This window comes from Eimeria mitis, genomic scaffold (assembly GCF_000499745.2).
Source record: "Eimeria mitis Houghton genomic scaffold, Emh_scaff8965, whole genome shotgun sequence".
In the NCBI taxonomy this organism is placed as follows: Eukaryota; Apicomplexa; class Conoidasida; order Eucoccidiorida; family Eimeriidae; genus Eimeria; species Eimeria mitis.
This window is the reverse complement of record NW_024016558.1, coordinates 1-1,666: the sequence shown is the minus strand read 5'-3', so window position 1 is coordinate 1,666 and position 1,666 is coordinate 1. Positions and strand designations below refer to the sequence as shown.

At 55.3% G+C, this 1,666-nt stretch overlaps 2 protein-coding genes across 2 annotated transcripts; both read left to right on the top strand.

Moving 5' to 3' along the window:
- Positions 1-430: 430 nt before the first annotated feature.
- On the top strand, positions 431-1,030 carry EMH_0096250 (uncharacterized protein; the record flags this gene model as incomplete). Its single annotated transcript, XM_038023230.1, has 2 exons — positions 431-875; positions 930-1,030. 2 exons carry the CDS (start codon positions 431-433, stop codon positions 1,028-1,030), a joined length of 546 nt encoding a protein of 181 aa, XP_037879084.1.
- A 63-nt stretch (positions 1,031-1,093) lies between these two features.
- Positions 1,094-1,477, top strand: EMH_0096240 (uncharacterized protein; the record flags this gene model as incomplete). The annotated part of the gene is made up of 1 exon (XM_038023229.1): positions 1,094-1,477. The coding sequence occupies one exon, from the start codon at positions 1,094-1,096 to the stop codon at positions 1,475-1,477; it is 384 nt and encodes a 127-aa protein (XP_037879083.1).
- Between the last annotated feature and the right edge of the window lie 189 nt (positions 1,478-1,666).

Sequence of the window (1,666 nt, the reverse complement as noted above, 5' to 3'; positions counted from 1 at the left end):
ATTGGGGCTTTTATCCTATGCATGCACTCTCATTGCTTCTGCTGCTGCAGCACCAGCAGCAGCAGCAGCACCACCAGCAGCAGCAGCAACAGCAGCAGCAGCAGCAGCAGCAGGAGGAGGAGCAGGAGGAGGAGGTTCTGGTGTATCGTGTCTGCATGCGTTTGCTTTGGTTTGTTTTTGTGGTTATGTTTCTTTGGATAGCGAGCTTATATTTTGTTGTGTGAGCTCTTTGTTTAATTGTAGACATTTTGGGCGGCTGTCGGGGATAGCGCAAGCAGCAGGAGGTTTAGTTTCTCTTGTTGCTATTCCTTTATATGATAGGGTGTCTGTACACCTCATGGGGGGAGATTGTAGGCCTGTTGCTGTCTGTATTGCTGCTCTTCTTGCTGCTGCATACCCTATCATTATATGGCTTGGTTGGGGACCACCTATGCGAAAAAAAAATCACGCTGCTGCTGCTGCTGCTGCTGCTGCTGCTGCTGCAGCAGCTGCTGCTGGTGGTGGTGGTGCTGCTGCTGCTGCTGCTGCTCAGCCAGATACTACTGCAGCAGAAGAACAGCAAACGGTGCAGCAACGAACTGTACATGTTGAGCTGCCTATACACCCCAATAAAGATAAACCACGAAACCACCACAGCTGCTGCGACGACCAACTCGCGCTGCTGCCCCCCCAAACTGCAGCAGCAGCAGCAGCAGCAGCAGCAGCAGCAGCAGCAGATGAAGCAGAAGCAGATGGAGGAGAAGCAGCAGCAGATCACCTGCCTTTGAAAACAGAGACGCAGCAAGGGGAAGAGGAGACAGAAATGCCAGCAGCAGCAGCAGCAGCAACAGCAGCAGCAGCAGCAGCAGCAGCAGCAGCAGCAGCAGACACTTCTTGTGCGATGGAGGAAAGGAGACAGACAACTGAATTCTGCTACTGCGTCTAGGCAGCAAAAGGAGACAAACTGCAGCAGCAGCAGCAGCAGCAGCAGCAAGAGCAGCAGCGGCAACAGCCGCAGCAGCAACAGCAGCAGCAGCAGCAGAAGCAGTAGCAGCAACAGCAGCACAAGGAGACAAACAGCAGTAGGAAGACCTAAACAGCAGGAGAGAAAGATATGCAGAAGAAGAATACGAGCAGCAGCAGCTGCAGCAGCAGCAGCTGCAGCAGCAGCAGCTGCAGCAGCAGCAGCTGCAGCAGCAGCAGCAACAGCAGAAAGGAGACAAACTGCAACACAAACCAACAGCAGCAGGAGATGAGCAGCTGCAGCAGGAGACAAGCAGCAGCAGCAGGAGACAAGCAGCAGCAGCAGACACCGTCAGCTGCAGCACAGAAAGGAGCAGGAGGAGACAGTGAGCTGCAAAAGGAGACAATTAGCAGCAGCAAGAGACAGCAGCAGCAGGAGGAGACAATCAGCAGCAGCAGCAGCAGCAGCAGCAGCAGCAGCAGCAGCAGCAGCAAGAGTTTCAATGGAGGCTCCAAAGGAGCCCCAGCTGCATGAGGCGAGGCGTAGCCCCCCCCTCTCTCACAGCCCCCCAGGCAGACAAACTTTTTGTCTCCGTGGGTGCTGCAGCAGCAGCAGCTGTTGCTGCTGCTGCTGCTGCTGCTGCTGCTGCTGCTGCAGGGGCCCTTGAGACGGCTCGAGGGGGGATTGGGGTGGGGCACGTATAAACCGAAAATGGCTAGCTAC